The sequence below is a fragment of the Chelonia mydas genome, chromosome 8 (genome assembly GCF_015237465.2).
Source record: "Chelonia mydas isolate rCheMyd1 chromosome 8, rCheMyd1.pri.v2, whole genome shotgun sequence".
NCBI classification, from domain to species: domain Eukaryota; kingdom Metazoa; phylum Chordata; order Testudines; family Cheloniidae; genus Chelonia; species Chelonia mydas.
In genome coordinates, this window is record NC_057854.1 from 56,121,088 (window position 1) to 56,141,254 (window position 20,167).

Here is a 20,167-nt window from a genome sequence, read left to right on the forward strand (position 1 = left end):
ATTAGATGGACACTCTGTGTTGAGTGAGAATTCCTCCAGCTCCTCTTAAATGCTCTGCACAAACTCCATTTACTTGAGCTGTGCATGAGAGCAGGGCATGGTTTGGTCTTGGGAGAGATGTGAACGCTCCCTTTTGCTTTAGTAGGGTGTTGAAACTGAAGCCTCATTTTGAGACTTTTTTCATGTTAACTGTTTCAGTGCTGTTCATTTTTTTACACACAGGCACTGAAAATCCTGAGGCTGAAAAAGAACTTCAAAGTAGCAGTCAAGAAAGCTGGGTCCAGCGCATGCTGATGGCCTTGGTGGGAGATAGTTCCCTTTTCAACACCAGAGAAGGGCGTGCTGGGAAAGTACACAACTTCATGCTGGGCTTGAACCTCAACACATGGTACCCACTCTCCCCTTTGGCAGGCCTGGGTACTCAGGAATCTGTGGAGGAGGATGAAATGGACACGGCAGTTGCAGGTTAGTTCACAAAATATCTGTGTGCTGCATTTCTGTCAGTGAAAGAATAAACTGAGCTACAATTGTGGGAACATGTCATTAGACTGGAATGCTTACAACTGAACACTTCTGAAAGCTAGAGCACATTTGCATAGGGGCAGTCTTGAATATTTACAAGTATGTTGAGGTCCTTAAGATGACTGGCGCTGTAAGCGCAATGTGTTATTCCTATATGAGGCAAGTCGAGGCCTCCTGGCAGAATCAGGACGGACTCCATAGAAGTGCAATGTGTTGTTGGTTCTGTATGACGCCCACCCCTAAGGCCTCCTGTCAGAATTGGTTGAACAACATACTTACTTGTAGGGTGGGGAGGAGTTGCTCTTTCCTTGGTAGAGTTGACTAAGGTGCTTTTGGTACATGGCCACTTCCTGGCTTTCTTGAAATACCCACAAAAGACTATGTGGAATGTCCCATCATGCTCTTTTCATTTTCTCTTATTAGCATGGGGCAGAAATGAATCTTGTCAAACAACATCATTTTCTTCCCTTAATGCTTCCCCTTCAACTCCCTCTACAAATCCTGTCCCTTCCCTACTCCCTACTCCTTGAATTTTTCATAGTAGATCAGCAACAATAACAGTTAGTTCTTATATAGCATTTTTCATCTGTAGATCTCAAAGCATCAGCCGCTGCCTCCAATCTTGCTGCTCTGTTTTTCTGCTTCTCTCCCAGCTATCTGGGTGTTTCCTCGACACTATCCCCAGTGTGGAACACCCTTACTCTGCTAGTCCACTAAGACACACCTTTCTCCTCATTAAAATCCCTACCTCAGCATGCTTGATCCATTGGGCACATCCAGATTTCTTCATATCTAGTCCATGTGTGTGCAGGAGGGGGAAGTTTGAACTTGTCATTATGGAATTGTAAATACCAGATGTCATTTAAAAGCTCAAGAAACAAAGTGACTCTCTAATGTGTATTTGTTAATGTAACTATCCTTTTGAACGGCTCATACTTTCCGTGTGTGCTCCACTTTCTAAACATTATTTTTCAGCTCAGAGGTGTTTACAATTGGGTAATCTTAATATTTATAGTGGTATTTATAGTGCCTAAAACAGGCAGGAAAGTGCTTAGTAGATCTGTGATAAAAATAACTTTTGATGAACTGTAGTATATTTAAGGCACATAGTATGTAAAATCAAACCCTCAACCCCCAGGGTTTTAATTTGGATTAAAATTGAACCTTAGATAGACAGAGAGCTGCCTCCACTTGAGAGAAATTTTTGACTTCAGGTCATCTGGAGTTTCCCTGGCCAGGTTCTAATAGTTTTTTGCTGTTGACATTTTTTTTTGCATTTCTAAGTATTGGCTCAAATTACAAGATTAGAATCCAGTCCTGCAAGCTACCAAGCATAGTGCTTATCATTATGAGTAATCCCTGCACTTTGCTCAACAGTAACTATCAATAGAACTGGGCCCTCAGTGGTTAGGAACAGAGGGGCTGTGCTAAGATGAATTATTCAGTAGTGTACTTTCAGTACTACTGATGGATTTATCTATATTTGTACAAGAGCCTGGGAGTCTAAAGAAATGGCTGCAAAGGAACCTTTGAAATAAATTCAAAATATTACATGATTTTCATGTTCTTTTATATCAAGGCACTGGATGTATTTAACCATCAAACAATTATCCATGTTGCTATTATCCATGGTTTTAAAAACAGTATAATTTGACCAGAATTAAAAATATTTTTTCTTTTTGTTTATTAATAGGAAAATTAAACAGACCAGAAATAAAGACATCTTAAAAAAACAGAGCTGACATATGTATAGTGCTTTTCACATTGACCACAGACTTATAAAGTCATAGTATAGGTAAAGAACCAGGGCTGCACTTAGGCATACTTGACAATCATCAGTGAGGACTGAATTCAGGACCTCCACCATTGAAAGTACAGGCATCTAATGCTTCAGCTAAAAGTAGCAGCTGGCAGAAGGAAATACAGTAGATAGGACCATCCATTAGAAGGAGACATGACCACACGCATGAGGCCAGGCCAGTGTATTATACATAATAAACATGAATAAAAGCCCTATACATCATAGGACACGATAATCACACTAGATCACAAGGTGTGTTAGAAATTTTCAAGAGAGGATCATATGATTCTCTGCCTCCCTCCCTGCCCTTATATGGCATGCAGGGGTTATGTTGTTAAATACCAGCCAAATCGGCCTGATAAGCCCAGAAGAGTGGTGGGGTTGGGAGAACAGCCAAGCAACATACTTTAGCTTCCCATTTGCAAAATTGCAAATGCTATGTTGTGCAGTTGTTTCTAGGTATGTTTTAGTGGGGAGTGACTGGCAAGAGAGGAGAGTGAGCAGAGCTGGGGACAGGTGCTATGTGTGGTATCATGCTCAATCAAACCACCAAATTTAACTGGGAAGAGAGCTCCACTCTTTGGGTCACTTTTCTCAGGCAGTCCAAAAGTCCACTCAGCTTGATGACCTGGAGAGACAGGGGAGCAAGAACAACTCTGGGCCTGGGGAGCCCTGCCCCAGCAGGCATGCTGGGCATGCTCCGGTTGGAGAAGGGGTTTAAAAGGGAGTCTCCTCAGCACAGCAGGGTGGTGGGTGGAGAGGGACAGATCTCCCTACAGAAAGTGAACCAAACTGTAGAGTTCTCTTTCCAGTTAAATTTGGTAGATTTAATATGAAGGGGTTATGCCAGGAGAGCATCTCCAGGAGGAGGACTGCTGCACGGAGCTGAGACCCCCCCCCAGCCTGCAGACCATGGGTCAGGTTGCAAGAGACAACCGCAAGCCACAACGTATCTTGAGGAAGGACAGAGCAGTAGGCAGAGACCCAGGAGAGGGTGTTCGCTGGACCATAAGTAGCAGAAGTCTTCTTTATGGAGGTCTTGGGGTTGGAACCCAATGATGTGGGTGGGCTCGGGTTCCCTGATCCCTTACCACTAGGTAAGACTCCACCACAGAAACTAACTGCTCGATGGGGATGCAGCCCCACTCACACCTGGTCATGGAATTGCTACCTGTTCAGTACAACCAGTTCTCACAGATCTAGATCCTGGTCTCATTGCAGGCAATCCCTGGGACTATTGCCACTGACTTCAAACAGACCAATGCTTGGCTCTAATCCCTTGGAGCAGGAAGTCCTCACACTGAGACTTTTTGTTTTTTCCGTTAAGAATTTCAGCTGTTTAAAATCTTTGAGTTTTGATTCAATTAAAACTCCAGATTGGCTTCTGCCTCTAATCTGTATATATTTTTTAAACATATGCTTCCTCAGCTGGATGGAGTTTTATTGAATCCAGTCCTTCAGTGCTGCCCGAGCTGTCCACTTTTATTTTAAGTAGAATTCCCATCTAACTTTTCCCCACGTTATTTTTGTTTTTTAAGAAATAACCTCAAATCTACTTGAAAACTCCTGAATAATTTCTATATAGACCCACTGTTGATCTATTTCTGTACCTTTGATGTTCCAACACCCTTTAAAACACTCTTGAGAAAATGCCAAATGAATAACAATGGGGAAAAATTATCTCATAGGCTTTGCTTCCTTATTTCAATATTTATGGAAACTATTTTATGGTAGATGCACGTCAGTTGTGAATGCCCTTTTCAACTCCCTCATTTTCCTTTAAGTTGATTGCCATGACAAGGAGCATCTGGAAATAAAAAATGAGAACATGTTTTATAAGCTATACTTGAAACATTCTTTCTTCTAAATCAAATTCTTGTATATCGGATAGTCAATCTGTGCTGGTCCCACACAGATTCTATTCATTTATGACTGTTCTTTATGTTTTACTGTTAAAAAAGATTTCATGTGATAAGAAAGTCTCTTAGCAGGGGTGCATCTTTCTTTGATGAATTCACATGTAATAAGTCCTTCCATTTTTATCTTACCTCTCACAGAGAATAGTTTGCAGAATTCCTAGGAATATAAACTAGTATCTTTTAAAAAAAAGAAAACCGGGACCAGCCATAACTGAGTAATCCAATGATCTCTCTCACCTGGCACCCTGTCTGCAACAGTGGCCAATGCTGATGCTGTAGAGAGAGGCAAAAATTCCATGTAACATACTGTAATTGACTCCAATTCGTGGAGTCACTGTGAGGGCTGTGCTACATAAATCCTCTAGTTTGGGCTCAGTACAGGGGTAGCTTGGGGAAATTTGAGGGCCTATGGTATATAGGAGGGCAGACTGGATGATCTGATGGTCCCTTCTGAACTTAACCTCTCCGAATCTATTTGGTAGCGGGCTGGGTATGCCACACATTTGGGGGCAAGTGCTGTAGGTGTTCCAAGCATTAGACCCTTAAGGTGCTAACCTTTGGGGGGGTTCCCATAAACATTCAGAGTCTAATAAAAAACATGGGATACCTTACAAGGGCAGCTAGAAATGCACAGAGCAGTTACCCTGGGCATCCTTGCTTTAACCTACAAATCCAAGATGAACCAACAGTTCCTAACCCAGCCCTTAAGGGGAGTGCAATACTGGGGTACAAAGGGCAGCTCCTCCTGCCTGGCACCAGAGATCATATAGGAGGGGGAAGAATAGCTCAATGGTTTTAGCATTGGGTTGTTAAACCAAGGGTTGTGAGTTCAATCCTTGAGGGGGCCATATAGGGATCTGGGGCAAAAATTGGGGATTGGTCCTGCTTTGAGCAGGGGGTTGGACTAGATGACCTCCTGCGGTCCCTTTCAACCCTGATATTTTATGATTCTTTCCCTGTATTGTTGATGCAGTTTAGGAAGCAATTTTAACATTATCAGCTGTTACTTTTGCTGATATAGATGGAGATATAAAGAATAGCATCATTAATAACAATACAGTATGAGTATTAGTACAAGTGGTGTCAACACTGATTTATTCTCATCCTGGAGATGGGAGACCCTACTACCGTTGTGAAATCAAATGTGGTGTTCTGCTTAGCATTTTGGAGCAGTGGTAAATTGAAAAAGAAGACTATACTACCTAAACCAGTTTGTGGCGAGAGCCAATGTTGCACCTCTCAACAAGAACTTTATTTTGGCCCCATATTTAAATTTCATAAATTTAAACAAAGAAAGGTTTTATAAATTGATGAAGTGATTTAAATTTTTTAAAAAAAATTCTAGTGAAAGCAAATGGTTTATAAACAAAAAAATGCAAATGAAACACAATCATTGTATCAGTAAAAACTGGAAAGGTAAATTGGCTACAGTACAAACAAAAGAAAAACAGATACAGCTGACATTTATTTTCCAGGTTGAAAGAAATGTAAATACATACAAAGCAAGTCTGTGTGTTTTACACTTCCAGTAATGTAAGGTGTTATTAACATATAACGTAAGTATTTGCCTGTGACTTAAGTTAAGAGTAGCTTTTTAATAAGGCATAGAGAACTATTATTCTGATGTTTGGTTAGGTCTCAATAGAAGTTCTGCGTCTCAGTCACATGTTGCTCTGAAGGTGTTTTCCCTTGAGAAATTCAGATACAAAATAGGAAATTGGTGCATCATTTGATGAATCTGTTCTTGGGTAAAGGAAAAAGAATCAAAGTACTTGATTTGAGGTTTAATGGGCAAAGTTTTCTTCATGGAACCTGAAGTGCAAGGGGTAACCTGGTTTTTATGAACTAGAGTAAGAATCAATTTCCATTCATTTTTCCTTACATGAAAACACCTTTGCAAGGGTGACTATTTACTCTGACATCTGTGTCAGACATGCATGATTGTTTAACTTAAGAGGCATAGAGTTTAAGGCCAGAAGGGACTACTAGATCATCTAGTCTGCCTTCCTGTATAGTACAGGTCATCCGCATCTGGACACTACCCTACACTGGTAGGTATTAGAGGGAGGGACAAAAGAAACAAATAATCTGAGTGCTCAGGTGCTATAGTGTTCATCATTCCTTGGACGTCAGTGGCCTCTGCAGACATCGCTGTTTAAATCAAAATTTCAAGCTGTCAGGGTTCCTTCCCCACTCTGAACTCTAGGGTAAAGATGTGGGGACCTGCATGAAAACCCCCTAAGCTTATTTTTACCAGCTTAGGTTAAAACTTCCCCAAGATACAAACTGTTTTACCTTTTGCCCTTGGACTTTATTGCTGCCACCACCAGGCATCTAACAAATATATAGCAGGGAAAGAGCCTGCTTGGAAATGTCTTTCCCCCCAAAAAATCCTCCCCAAACCCTACACCCCCTTTCCTGGGGAAGGCTTGATAAAAATCCTCACCAATTTGCATAGGTGAACACAGATCCAAACCCTTGGATCTTAAGAACAATGAAAAAGCAATCCGGTTCTTAAAAGAAGAATTTTAATGGAAGAAAAAAAGTAAAAGAATCACCTCTGTAAAATCAGGATGGTAAATACCTTACAGGGTAATCAGATTCAAAACATAGAGAATCCCTCTAGGCAAAACCTTAAGTTAAAAAAGACACAAAAACAGGAATATACATTCCATTCAGCACAGCTTATTTTATCAGCCATTTAAACAAAACAGAATCTAATGCATATCTAACTAGATTACTTACTAAGTTCTAAGACTCCATTCCTTTTCTGTTCCTGGCAAAAGCATCACACAGACAGAGAGAGCCTTTGTTTCCCACCCCTGCTCCCGGCTTTGAAAGTATCTTGTCTCCTCATTGGTCATTTTGGTCAGGTGCCAGCGAGGTTATCTTAGCTCCTTAACCCTTTACAGGTGAAAGGGTTTTTCCTCTGGCCAGGAGGGATTTTAAAGGTGTTTACCCTTCCCTTTATATTTATGACACAAGCATCTTAAACTTAAGTTTGGGAGCAAACCACGGTTTATGATTAAAGGTCCTGTTACGTGGTACAATCAGGTGCACTATGAAGAAAAAAATCATTCTTCAGAAATATCTTTAAGACCTAGGGGGAAATATTCAAGCTCTACAGGGAATGTTTAGCAGTATCCAAAGACTGGGATGGTGCAAATGAACACACAGAAATCTCCCTTTCCCTCCGCCCCCCACCCCTCGTACACACAGATTGAGCTCTGGGATCAGGGAGGTTACACTGCATGCTTTTGGGCCTGCAGACTCTAACCTAACAACTTTTTCTGGAAAACAATATTATGGTTCTGGCCAATGTGATAAGCAACATGGTAACGTGTTAATTCATGCCTAAAGTCTAATTTCAGACACTGGAGCCTTGAAAGGATGTCAACATAGTGTTTGGATATGCAGATTGGCACTGAAGGTCATACAGTGAACATTTATGATTTTGCAGTCAGATATCAGATTTGGATAACCATTTTCTTTGCATTCCTGGGGTGCTAATTCCTGTCACTTTGGAAGTCATCTTATTGTGATTATTTTTAATACACACATACATTTTTGTTAAGACTTCTTACTTTACAGTAGATCACATTAGACTTACATTTAGTTAAGATACTTAATGCAATTATCATCCATAGTTCTGAGTGATTCTACAATCCATTAGAAGGGTACTTTACCTATTCAGTTACTAACTGTTGGGGATTTTTGGATCTGTTTTTTGTTTTGTTTTGCTTAGATCCTGATGAATTTGAGAGGATATATGAGCCACTAGATGTGAAGAGCAAAAAGATTCATGTAGTGGATAGTGGGCTCACCTTTAACCTGCCATACCCCCTTATCTTAAGACCTCAGCGAGGCGTTGATCTCATCATCTCCTTTGATTTCTCTGCAAGGCCAAGTGACTCCAGTCCTCCTTTCAAAGTAAGTAGACCAGGCCATTCCTTCAGTTTGTGTTATCATTTTTGAGGAGGTTAGGCCCAGATTCTCAAAGATATTTAGGCATTTAACACCAACTGATTTCAATGGAAGTTACGCGCCTAAATATCTTTGAAAAGCTGGACCATGCTTTTTATCCTCCCACCATGCTGGTGGCAAACTCTACTCTTTTGTGTCTTCTAGGCCCTCCCATTCACAGGGCTCTTTTTCAAAAGTCTTACTTTGGTGCCATCATGGCTCCAGCTCTGCAGTAATTGACTTTCACATCACCAGTTTTCTACTCAGCCCCCAATCCTGCTCACTTTACTCAGGAGATTAATTCCACTGAGATAGAAGAGACTACTACCACGAGGAAGGCAGTGGGATTTGACCCTCAACAAAATGTCACTTGAAATAATTCCTCACCTGGCTTTTATGGAAACCCTGACTGCACAATGACATGCAGAATTTGACCCTTAAATCTTTTTTTTTAAACTACATGCCATGATCTGTTGTCTCCTCTTGTAAAAAAAAAATGTTTATAATCAATATTAAGCAAATAAGTAGCTTACATTTATACTATAAAATATACTACTAATAAAAAATAAAACAATACGACACAAATATAGAAGAAAATACCATATGTAAGTTCCATAATACAGGAGAATTACAATAAGCAAACATCCAGAGATCTGAACTGCTACTTCAGTCTTCTTTTGATGTCATGATTATCTCATGTTAAACAAAATACAAAAAGATAAATTCTTAATGTAAGAAGTGAAAAATCTTCTCCTTATCTACCATAAGCTACTCATTAGATCGTCTATGGAAGGTGTATCAGCACACTTAGGGTTTGTGTACACTGAACCACAGTGTGGGCTATGGGGATGTGAATTGCAGAGCACACCAAAGTGTTGCAATCTCACTGCCCTGTGTGGATGCAGCTGGTGCAAACAAAAAGGTACTGAGTTCACATTAACGCAGTCCTCTTTCAAACAGGAGTGTGCTAACGTGAACTAGGTACCTTTTAGTTCATGACAGCAACGTCCACACGGGGCAGTTAGATCGCAGTACTTTGGTGCATGCTGCGCAGTTCATACCCCTATAGTCCGCACTGTGGCGCAGCATAAACATAACTTAACCTTAGTTTAAATACTACTAGGTTGTTGTTGAAAATAAATAGTTAATAGGGGTAATGTTTTCAGAAGTCTTATTTTCAGATGTGAGTGACACGCTTAGGGCTGGATGCACCAAGGGACTTAGGTGGCTGGTTCTGATATTTATGTGACATTGAGATCCTCATAATCTCCATTCAGCTAACACGTAAATTCCCTAGCCGCTAAGGGCTTGCCTACGCTTGAAATGCTGTAGTAGCACAGCTGTAGTGCTTCAGTGTAGACATTACCAGTGCTGACAGGAGAGGTTTTCCTATCCGCTTTCCCAAAACGCAGTAGCTAGGTCGACAGATGAACTCTTCTGTTGATCTAGTGCTGTCTACAGCAGGGATTAAGTCCAGTTGGCATGCTCAGAGTACACCTACTGGATCAGACTTTGGACACAAGAAAGCCAAGGCTGACTGATCAGGAGGTTGGCAGGAGGGGTGGCTGGTTGAGGAGGCTGGAGGGTAGTGTGTGTGTGTGCGTGTACATACCTAGGTACCAGGTCAGTTGCCCAGTAGTCAGGGCTCTCATCTGGGATGTGGGAGACTTCAAATCCCCACTCTGCTTGATTTGGAGCAGGGACTTGAACTCAGATCTCCCACATCCCAGGGTGAGTGCCCAGGTCGTTGGCTTGTCCCTCTCTTGTTTTTTGTGAGAAAGGGCTTAGGTGCCTAGCTCTAGGAGAAAGTTCACAGCTGTGAAGTCTGAGTGGATATAGGCATCTTCATCCAGCCTGGAGTTCGGTGCTTAACTACCTCTAAGGGGTGGTGCTTAGGCCACTCCCCTCTCCTCAACATTTCCCATGGGCTACCTTATATGGCTCCCCCTTTCAGCATGCTGACTACTGTGAATCTCTCTCTGAGGCACCTAGTTTTACCCATGCACTGTACAGGGAGTATGGGTGCCTAACTTGGGGCTGAGGATTCCACTGGATTGCTACACCTAAATCCTGCTATGGATTATTAACTTTCAGTGAGCTTTAGACTCTGACAGTGCCTGAGTCACTTTTGAAATTGAGATTTTGGCTCCAAAGTCACTTAAGGGTTTTTTAAAAAATTACCCTAAATGTAAAAGTATGATTACAGATCAGTAACTGGCCATAAAGGCTTTAAATGAAGAAATGGTTAGAAATTTCAGGAGTCTAATTGTCGTGGCTTGGAGATTTTTCATCAGAGCAGTTCTGGTTGTTGTTTTTTAAAGTATCCAGCACCGTGCGGTAGAGATTTAGAACAATCTTTCCCTTTGCCATTCTGACGTCTTTCCAGACAAGAGATTTTCAAACCAAATGAATTTCCCTGTCATTAGTTTAGACATGGAAGACCTGGTCTGACTCTCAGTGAATTCAATGGAAAGGCTGAGAAGTGGATCAGACATTATGACTTCTTCAGAAACTCCCTGCCAGAAAGCAGGTTTCTTTGTAATCCAAAAGCTAACAATTTCTCCAGCTCTAAGAGAAAGGCATTTCCATTTATTATGTTATTAATTAATCATTAATATAATGTTGTTATATATTGAGCACCAAGCATATGCTTGGCATTGCAGCAACATGGGTTCCTGTCCTTTGTAATGTAAAATCTAGTGCACTGATGGGAATTCAGTAGCATTGAATGGGTTTAACTGAGATGAAAATTTGGCACTGTGCCTGCAGGATTAATGGGGCTGTTCTTCAAAAATAGATGATGATCGTTGCCACAGTTCAGAGCAACTGCACCTATATCCCCCTCTGTGGTCTGGCAGGAACACCCGCTCTAGCAGCTTCTGGCTTCCCAGCTGTCACCACACTTGGGCATAAGAATGGCCACACTGGGTCAGACCAATCGTCCATCTAGCCCAGTATCCTGTCTTCCGACAGTGGCCAGTGTCAAATGCTTTAGAGGGAATGAACAGAACAGGAACAGGCGATCATTGAATGATCTGTCCCCAGTCGTCCACTCCCAGCTTATGGCAAACCAAGGCTAGGGACACTCAGAGCATAGGGTTGCATCCCTGGCCATCTTGGTGGAAAGCTGCTTCTTTCTCCCTCTTGACCGGGGTATTTCTAGGCTGCACAGTTTCCTGCCTGCACTGTGAATTCCCTTGCAAGTCAGACTGCTGCAGCAGGCTGCTTTACCTTCTTCTCAGAGGCTATAAGCAGTGTAAAAGCCCACCATTTTAACTTATCACACAGCTTTTTCTAAGCAAGTACATTTATTCTTGCAGTAAAGGCATTACAGAGAAAACTTATTATAAACAATAAAAGAGCCTACCTGTATGCTAATAAGCTAACTAGAGATCACCTTCTATTTCTGCAAGTGCTTTGGTCAGTGCTTCCAACCCTTCCCAGCCGATTGGGGCCCTCTCTTGAACAGAAGGTCCTCTCTATTTGCTGGGCCAGAAAGAAGGTCCTGTTGTGATTCAGATTAAACTCACACTATTTATCCAAAAATCCTTTGTCTGTGGAATCTCTCTGGAGGTGTTACAACCTAAGTAAATTTGCCTAATTCCCCCCCCCCAACCCCCAAGTTCTTGGTTCAAGGGAGGGGGCTGTCGTTACTCTCCCCTATGGAATGACATACAATCCCTGACCCACAATGATACATAGATTTAACACAGTAAGATCTTCCAAAGAGTTTGGAGGAAATTGCCATATCTGTTACAATAATGATGATTAGGTAAGAGGAAGTCTGCAAAATGGATTGCATGGTGTTATTCAAAAGTGAATCAGATATTCTGTTAGAAAGTACTATCAGGAAAGTGACCCAGCCTGATACATGGGGTTGCAGAGTGAGAATTAGGGCAGTTTGAGAACTGTTGAGCCCTGATCTTCCTTTACACTGCTACATGCATTTTCAGGCCCCTTTACTCCGCCAGAGTGATGTAGAGTGGCTGTAGTATACATGAGAGTCAGGTCCTTTGTATTCACGTAGGAGTTAGGTGACGTCTACAGTTTTGTTTGGGAAAAGGGAGGTAGAAATGTACACCAATCTTACTGTACCACCGCATCTCAATCGTATTAGAAATAGCATGAGAAAGGTCCAAGTTTATAATTACTGCATGTTGTAACTACTTGAGAAGGTGGTTGCTGACATAAGAATTCTTAAGATTAAACACATACACATTAGTAGCTGGAAAGAATGTAATAGCTGGAATATGAACCAGAATTCCTGTGCTCTAGCTTCATAGAGCAACTCCATTATATGACGTAGGAAATGTCTCTGTATCATCTTGTAGAGATTTATCATTGTTCAGTCACTGCAATATAGTTGATTATACAATATGTTGGAAGCAAACTTTTCAGTTGTGCCATTGCCAAAGTAAGCCCAGTGGTTTATCTGGGATTTTCTAAGAATAGTCCCATCCAACCTAGAGTAAAGTAATCACTGCAAAATAAAGGTTAAATGACATTTATTATTTCTTAAGTGGCAAGAGTGGAATGCCTGATCCACTGCCTTTACAATCTAAACAGACAGACAAAACATGCAGACAGCTCTAAATGACCAGAGGAAGGTTAATATCTCCCAGGAGTATTAAAGCCAACAGAAAAACAATAACAGCAAGGACATTTTCATGGGATACTTAAATGGACACCATCTATTTGAAATCCTAGTCAGTTGTTAAAAGTGAGCTTTAAGTAGTGTCAGGGAATACACCTGTTTTGGAGACCCACTGAAAATTGTTGTGGTTTTACAACCACATTGTCAATTCAAAAAGAAAGATTTCTCTCTCCTCTGCTGCCACATATAAGAGCCACCCAAACACCACTGACCATTGACTATGTCGGGGAACAGTAAGATGAGTTATAGAGTATTGCAGCGAGTAAACAAACTGAAAAAAGAGAGAACTTCTCTCTAATCTCTTTCCACTACAGTAATAAGGTACTATTGGTAACAATAGTAGGTTAAACAAACTCAGACTGTCCCTGTACTTGGCATGCTGCTTAGATCTTCCCTGCATAAACACCTCACCTCCACTTAATTGACTGAATCCTGAAGTCTAATGGTTAATTAGGCAAAATTCACTTCCGAATTTGGCCCATTTTTTGTCATTAAGGGAGCGTGGGGTCCATTGTCCTGATCAGCTAGTATCATTGACTTCGTAAGGTCATCTCCACTGAGACATCTTTTCTTTTCTCTCATTTTTATGTTTTCCCAATAGTGTTGCCTGGGCAAGGTTTTAAATGCCTAGTCCTGTATTGCTTTTTGTGCATTGAGCTTTCTGTCTGTTGGTAGGTATTTTGCATGCAGATTGGAAGGTAGCAATATAGCAACATTAAGATATTTATTAAAAATAGCAACGGGGTTTCATGCACTTTTAGACCTTATATAAATTCCATCAAAACCCCCAACAACTCTAAAAGCCATTTGACAGAAGGGTAGGAGCTTGGCAAAGAACAAAAATGAAATGCATGAAGTTTTGTCTCAAAGTGATCTCTTAAAAGACTGAGCTATTAATTCTGAACACTGACGTGTGATAGAAATACTGACATACCTCCACCTAGCACCCAGCTATAATCTGGAGACAGTAGTTTTCTGCTAGCCACTTTCACTCTGCCAAGAAGGACCTGAGCAAAATTCTGATCTCAGTTCCCACTGTGGCAAATATGGGGTACTTCCACTTCAGGCTTCAGTGGAGTTACCCTAGATTCACACTGGTGAACATGAGATCAGAATGTGGCTGAATAGCTCAAGTGAGCTCAGTGAGAACATTATGATTCTGTGTCAATGAAGCTGCTGTTTCTATATACCATGCTGCTTAGTACTCTCCCTGAAAAAGAATGAGTACAATTTATTTGAAGAAGTCTGTATTCACAGCGCATACATCACTGCAGAATTTGCCCTTTTTTTGCAATAGATTTGAAATATGTCTTATCTCTCCAAAACATAGTGAAATCTGCCAAATGAAGACAATGACTTTATTCACCCATTTTTATTTCATACCCCTGCCTTTTAGTCTCTTGCGTGTCCAAAATGGTTTCCTAAAGGAAAATCCTATTTCATTCTGATTATATTTAGATAACACATGGTTAAATATAGACTGGTCTTCCCTAACCTCCCACAATATGCCCACATTATGTGCTTTTGAATCATTGTTTGCAAATGATTTTGTTTACTTCTCTGTCATGAGAAAACAACATACTATTTTTCAGGTTTCCATCCTGGCTGTAGCATGATTTAAAATGCAGTTCTGCTTGGAGAAGTACTTATGTAAACGTAGTGTTCTGTGGATCAGTGTTGATTAAATCTCTTTGGTTTCCATAGCAGTGGTGGTCAGTTTAAAAATAAAATTATGGGTGGGGTTTTGTTTAGCTGTCAGCAAAGCAAACTCATCCTAAAATCTGAGAGTCAAGATGAGCTCTCCCCTTTTCGTGAATCATCACTAGTCATAAAGGTTGTGCGGGCCAAATTAGGCCCTGAATTACAGCTGTGCAGCTCCATTGTCTTCAGATAATGTCTTCAATGGCAGCTGTACAACCCCATTATTTTCACTGGGTTCACACAGGTGTAACTGGCTTTTTAAGCGACTCTGATGATACTGAAGGTGGAATTCATTTTTGCTCCTTCTCGGTTGGCCCTCCAAGAGTAACGGGGATAAAAATCATTTTTAAAATGTATTTTTATCAATAAAGTCATCAGATATGAGTCTCTGGGGAGCAGAGTTGCATAAGAAAATAAATTAGGAGACCTGCTTTTAAGAGTGGAACTTCACTTTAATGATTTGAGATTGAGCAGTCTTTAAAGGAGAGCCTACACTTCAAACCAAAAACTGTTTGTGTTTAGATATCAAGCCCAATTTGGCAACACTTCACTCATGCCGATACTCCTGCTGCAGTCAGAAAGCAATGGTTTGTAAGATTGTTCCTATCATTGGTTATCTTTGTTTATCTCTGTGACCCTCAATAAAAAGTCCTCAATTGTGATGGTTGTTTGTAAACATTTGAAACTTTATTTCCTTTTTAGGAAATTTTGCTGGCTGAAAAATGGGCCAAAATGAACAACCTTCCTTTTCCAAAAATAGATCCACATGTGTTTGATCGAGAGGGCCTGAAGGAGTGCTATGTTTTCAAACCCAAGAATACGGCTACAGAGAAAGACTGTCCAACCATCATCCACTTTGTTCTGGCAAACATCAACTTCCGGAAATACAAAGCTCCAGGTGTGTTTGCAATAGACACTAAAAGACACTAAATCTTGGTGTTCCTGGAAACAAGAAATTAATATATCAGTTGTTACATTGTGAATACTCTTTATCAGAAAGACCTAGAAATCTTTCCATAATGGCCATCAATTTCCAAAGCCCCATATAAAAGCAAGTTATTGTTATATAATTTATACTTCATCTCTTAAAACTTTCCCTTTTATTTTTTCAAAATGATAAAATATTGTCCCTGGTTTTTTTTGTCTCTATAGGTGTTCCAAGAGAAACTCAGGGAGAGAAGGACTTTGCTGACTTTGATATTTTTGATGATCCTAATACGCCATTCTCTACCTTCAACTTCCAATATTCCAATGAAGCTTTCAAAAGGCTTCATGATCTAATGGAATTCAACACTCTGAATAACTTAGATGTAAGTACTGTATAAAAATGTCTGATTTACACCAGTTCAGAGGTGCTTTAGGGAGTCCACATAGTGATAGGATTAACTAGAGACAAGAATAAACCCCTAAATTTACTGCTAAAAATCTTCAATTTTTTCTGCCTGTGTGCGGAAAAGTGCAAACTTGCACACAAATGTATTTGTATATGCAGTTAGCTATGCTGTTTTGCATTAATCTTTTTTACACAATTCACAAAAGAAGCACAGCCCAACTAGTAGGATGAAAAAGTTCACTTTCAAAAAACAAAGCCAGTTAACTTTTAAGGATCCTAAACTGCCCTTGATTTGTGTGCAGAATCCCATTGATCTCAATGGAAGTTCTACATACCAATTTGAATGTATAATACTACCTATAACAGGGAAGGTAAATAGCACCATGTCCCAGCTTTCTCGGTGACTGACCAAATCAGCACCTTGATAAAGGAAACTGACAAGACCAAGTGATTTTGGTAGGGAGAGGGAGGGGACAGCTTGCCTTCTCCATTATGGCTCCTATTATTAATGGCATCTGGGTTCTGGAAAGAGACTGAATGGCCATGATGACAAAAAATGCCAATTTCCGTGTGCGGCTGATTGTATCCATTAGTACCAGACACAAACCTATCCTTGGTGATCCATTTATTTGTTACTTGTTTATTGCAATACATTATATTTGTGGTAAGCCACACACTGAAAAAGCTCCAGTGAGTAAATAACTAGCATCCCATCTGCCTAGCAACTCTGGACTCACTGTAACACATCAATCAGTGCTCCCTTCTGTACTGGCTCCCCAGTGAATACAGACTGGTATCTCTGTCTTGATGTTCAAAGCACCTGCATGGGATTTGGTCCTAGTTCACTGAGAGATCACCTTGACCCTCCACAACCAGGATGCTTCATTTCACTTGAACTCTGAAGCAGCTGGACCAAGACTTGGGAACTGACCTCCAGACTTTCAAATTTTACGGGCAGGCTTACAGCCCATTAAAGTCAATGGAAAGACTGACATTGATCGTAATGGGAGTTGGGTAAGGCCTAAAGGAAAAATGTTCAATTAAGCTTTCCCTGGATAAGTTGTTTATGAACTTGTGCTTCCATGCAATGCACACATAAACACAAAACTATGAAGTGGTGGAGTTATTTCCCCTGCAGACTGGGAAGGGAGGGAGAAAAGAAGTAGTTGTTTCTATTTTAACTGCTCAGATACTACACTGATAGGGGCCTGTATAAAGCAGGGGAAAAGATGGATGAGATGGGCAGTGAGATTCAGAGAGGAGAATTTTGCCCTTTCTTTTGGCATCTGGTCTTAAAGTCTGGAATTCTGAAGCTGCAGTAAATACAATCATGCATGATGATGTCTTCTTGTAAGCTCTGAGGTAATCATGCTGCTGAAATAACAGAGATATTTTCCATTCAAAAGAAACAGCTAAAGAATGTTTCAGGAGCTATAGGACCATAGAAATATAGGGTTGGAAGGGATCTTGAGAAGGTATCAGGTCCAGCCCCCTGCGCTGAGGCCTAGACCATCCATGACAGGTGTTTGTCCTACCTGTTCTTAAAAACCCCCAATGACAGGGATTCCACAGCCTCTCTTGGAATCCTATTCCAGAGTTTATAATCCCCAGATCCTTTTAAGGAGCATTACTACCTAGCCAGTTATTCCCTGTTTTGTAGTTATGCATTTCATTTTATATGTGTCTGTAGATTATTTTAAAGTACTGATAGCTTCCTGCCATAACAGAAGAATTGGATAGACTGTAACAAAATCTATAATGCTTTTCATGTTTGAGTTCTTGTGCTTGTTCAGGGTTCATTCCAATTTGGGTTAATATTCTAATCTAATCTGTTTTTTGTTTTTACTGTTCCATTATTGCAGTATCTGAGCTCCTCCCAGGTAACCGGGTGAAGCCACGTGGTTCAGTGGCCTAGGGGAATAGGAGTGAAGTTCTGGAACAGCCTTCCAAGGGGAGCAGTGAGGGCAAAAAACCTAATTGGCTTCAAGACTGAGCTTGATAAATTTATGGAGGGGATGGTATGATGAGACTACTTGCAATGGCATGTAGCCAATTTGTGACTGCTAGCACCAAATATCTTTATCAGCCAGTAATGGGACACTAAATGGGGAGGGCTCTGAGCTACTACAGAGAATTCTATAGGTGTCTGACTGTTGGGTCTTGCTGAAATGCCCAGGGTCCAACTGATCGCCATATTTGGGGTCCGGAAGGAATTTCCCCCAGGTCAGGGGGGAATTGGCAGAGGCCCTGAGAGTTTTTTGCTGTCCTCTGCAGCATGGGGCACAAGTCACTTGCTGGTTTAAACCAAAGTAAATGGTGATTTCTCTGTAATTTGAAGTCTTTAAATCATGATTTGGGGACTTCAGTAACTCAGCCAGAGGTTATGGGTGTATTAAAGGAGTGTGTGGGCGAGGTTCTGTGGCTTGCAATGTGCAGGAGGTCAGACTAGATGATCATGATGGTCCCTTCTGGCCTTAGTCTATGTAATGTATTCTGAGCTCTGCTACTTACTTTGCCGTGTGACTTTGAACAAGTGATTTCACCACTCTGTTTCCTCATCTGAAAATGGGGATAGTGACATTTGCCATCTTTGTAAAGTGGTCTGAGTTCTATGGATGAAAATTGCTATATAAGATATATAATTCTTAAATAATGCTTTGGTAAATGAGCTCAGAATCAGTCTGCTAGAGATTGATTTGTTCTGCTGAAACTGTAATCAATAAATGCTTTTAAGTTTGAGCTAAGGAAATAAAAATAAAATTTAAAACAGTTAGAAGCCATATTAATGATTTAATGTTACCATTAAATCTCAATATTCTTGTAGTGTTTGATTTATACCCCAAAATCCGATATGGACCAAATTCTGATTTCATATACTGCAGTGTAACTCCAGTCATTACATCTGATTTGCATTACTTTAAACAAGATCAGAATCAGGGCCCAAGTATATTTTTGTTCTAGTGATTTCATTCAACAGCTATAATTTTTTTCTGCTGCAAGTTTCAGATCTTTGTAGTAAGTACATGATCAAAATATGCCACCTACTGGCTATATTGCATTCTACTTTCAACATCAAAGAATTAGGATTTTTAACATAGACATTTTTTTAAAGACAGTCTCTCCTCTTCTGTTCTGTATAATTTTCTATACAAGGCACGGAACATTATTTCATAACAAGATTGTCTACATAGCAGAATTGAAACAGCTGATGAGAAATGTTTACCTGACTAATTCATGAGGTTCTTCAACTAATTCAGTTATCAGAGCAAACATTCTCTTTAGATGAGCCAAGGAGTATGAAATCAAGCCAAAGTAGATGAATTTAGCTTTCTGTCTTTCTTTAGCTGCTGCTGCTATTGTGCTCTTCCCTTTTTGGCAGAGTGAATTGTTGAGTTTGCAGTGATTTATAGAGGCAAAAAAACACAAAAAACCCTGACCTTTTTGCCTCCCCAGACTCTTGCATACCCTGGCAAATGACCTCTTTAAATGGACATTCATCTGCTTTTTAAATTTAGATGGGCAATCTGCCGCCACTTTATGGTTATTTCCTGACAACCCTGGCTATTACTCTGTTGACTAAAAAGAAAAGGAGTACTTGTGGCACCTTAGAGACTAACCAGTTTATTTGAGCATGAGCTTTCGTGAGCTACAGCTCACTTCATCGGATGCATCCGATGAAGTGAGCTGTAGCTCACGAAAGCTCATGCTCAGATAAACTGGTTAGTCTCTAAGGTGCCACAAGTACTCCTTTTCTTTTTACGAATACAGACTAACACGGCTGTTACTCTGAAATCTGTTGACTAGTGAGCCCTGTTAAGTCCTCACAGCCATTAAGTTTATTGTTGTATTTTTGATCAAAGGGTAGAGACATTGCATAGACCAAAGGCTTATGGGACTTTTAGTGTGACCAAAATGAAGGTAGAGGAGGGATGACCTAGGAATTAAACTGTGGCAAAATAGTTCCTCACTTTATACTCTTTCATTGACAGTTATTAGGATAGAGCCCCAAAATAAGACACTTCCTCTGTGTTTGTTTGTCAGGTCTTTTAGTGCACATTGTTGATGCTACCATGATAAAAGGACTGTATCAAAAAATCATCATTCATAACAAGCTACCATATTATACAACCTTCTCGTTTCAAAATTCTCCACTCTTCCAGATGTCGCCTATATTTTATCAGAGGCTACTATTTAAAAAAAAACAAACAAACTAGTGATTGACAATAAGAGATTGAGAAGTAGCTAGCATTCTTCTTGGGAGAGGAGGTGGTGAT

The 20,167-nt window shown here is 40.4% G+C and overlaps 1 protein-coding gene across 3 annotated transcripts in view; it reads left to right on the plus strand.

Moving 5' to 3' along the window:
- The window catches only part of PLA2G4A (phospholipase A2 group IVA), a 137,232-nt gene that overhangs the window by 112,031 nt on the left and 5,034 nt on the right, over positions 1 to 20,167 (plus strand). For all 3 annotated transcript variants that reach the window (XM_007056692.4, XM_043552916.1, XM_027819099.3), the window contains 4 exons: positions 223 to 465; positions 7,988 to 8,172; positions 15,263 to 15,458; positions 15,713 to 15,870. In XM_007056692.4, coding sequence (XP_007056754.2) covers positions 223 to 465; positions 7,988 to 8,172; positions 15,263 to 15,458; positions 15,713 to 15,870 — 782 coding nt within the window. The remainder of the gene's footprint in view (positions 1 to 222; positions 466 to 7,987; positions 8,173 to 15,262; positions 15,459 to 15,712; positions 15,871 to 20,167) is intronic.